The 1,262-nt window shown below is 26.3% G+C and overlaps 1 protein-coding gene across 1 annotated transcript; it reads left to right on the top strand.

Moving 5' to 3' along the window:
- Positions 1-114: 114 nt before the first annotated feature.
- Positions 115-1,042, top strand: LOC108764255 (uncharacterized; the record flags this gene model as incomplete). The annotated part of the gene is made up of 3 exons (XM_018512396.1): positions 115-189; positions 478-642; positions 845-1,042. Coding segments are annotated over 3 exons (438 nt in total), but the record flags the coding sequence as incomplete, so codon positions are not given.
- Positions 1,043-1,262: the final 220 nt, after the last annotated feature.

Below are 1,262 nucleotides of genomic sequence, written 5' to 3'. Positions count from 1 at the left end.
TATATATATATATACATAAATGTTTACATTGTTTGCAGAAAAATGAACAATAAATTGGATCAAATCGACAGAACTGTTCAAAAAAATAAAAATCGACATTGAATACAACAAAAGCCGATACTTTTATCAATTTATACAGAGGCAGATATGATATCATTCGAAAATGTGGATGAAGAATCATATGAAGAAGTGGGTAAATTGAAGCAAAAATAATGTGTTACATACAAAATTTTGACTATGTAAAAAAAATAGATCACTATGTAAAATATATCACTGTTTGATATATTTGGCATACATTTTCGGCATTATATCTTCAAACTCGCTTCATTGGTCTATCTGTGAATTATTTAAACAAAGAAATTAATTAACTTTTTATTTGTATTTCCAATATTTTCAGTTATCTAACGAAACATTAATTTTGTGTTTTCATAAAGACTACATTCAGGTAATCAATATATTTTTTATTTTCTTACATAGGTGAATTACTTTCTACGTGTGGGAGGTTTCACTGCTAAAGAAGCCGTCAATCTGTCTTTTAAGGAAGCAATACAGGATCATTTAACTATTGAATTTACATGGTTTGGCCGGGAGGAAGGTCTACATCCTTTGTACAATACGCGTATTATAAAAGCGATTTATGGTGTGTGATATTTTTATTCCATAACTATAAATTTTTTTGAAAAATATTAATAAACAGACAAAAAAATAAATAAATAAATAAAAATATAAATAAATAAATAAATAAAATAATTAATTAATTAAGGAGGTATACATATAAATTATATAAATTATCTCGTTGCACATTTATATAACAAAAATATATTGTATATATATTTACAATTAGATGCTGCTTGCTGTAGCCATATGGCTCCAAGCAATAGCTAGAGAAGCTTTGCGTTCAGCGAAGCAGCGTCACCGAACAAGTATTCGCACATTACGCGACCGAGAACATCGGACCAGAGAAGCCCGAAATTATTGGGATGAACGAAACGAGCAAGCCGAGGAACAAGAAGGCCCTATACCCAATATAAATTCCACTTAAAATGTGAATAAAATGTAAAATATTTATGTTTAATATTAATGTTTAATGTTTAATGTTAAATGTTAAATGTTTAGTGTTAAATGTTAAATGTTTATGTTTAATGTTTATGTTTATAAAATGTTAAATGTTTATGTTATATGTTAATAAATGTTAATTAATGTTAATAAATGTGTTAATAAATGTTACTAAATGTTTATTTTTAATAAAATGCTATAAATGC

The sequence above is a fragment of the Trachymyrmex cornetzi genome, unplaced genomic scaffold, assembly GCF_001594075.2.
Source record: "Trachymyrmex cornetzi isolate Tcor2-1 unplaced genomic scaffold, Tcor1.1 scaffold4036, whole genome shotgun sequence".
Classification (NCBI taxonomy): Eukaryota; Metazoa; Arthropoda; class Insecta; order Hymenoptera; family Formicidae; genus Trachymyrmex; species Trachymyrmex cornetzi.
Note: the sequence above shows the minus strand (reverse complement) of the source record. Positions and strands in the feature narration are given on the sequence as shown.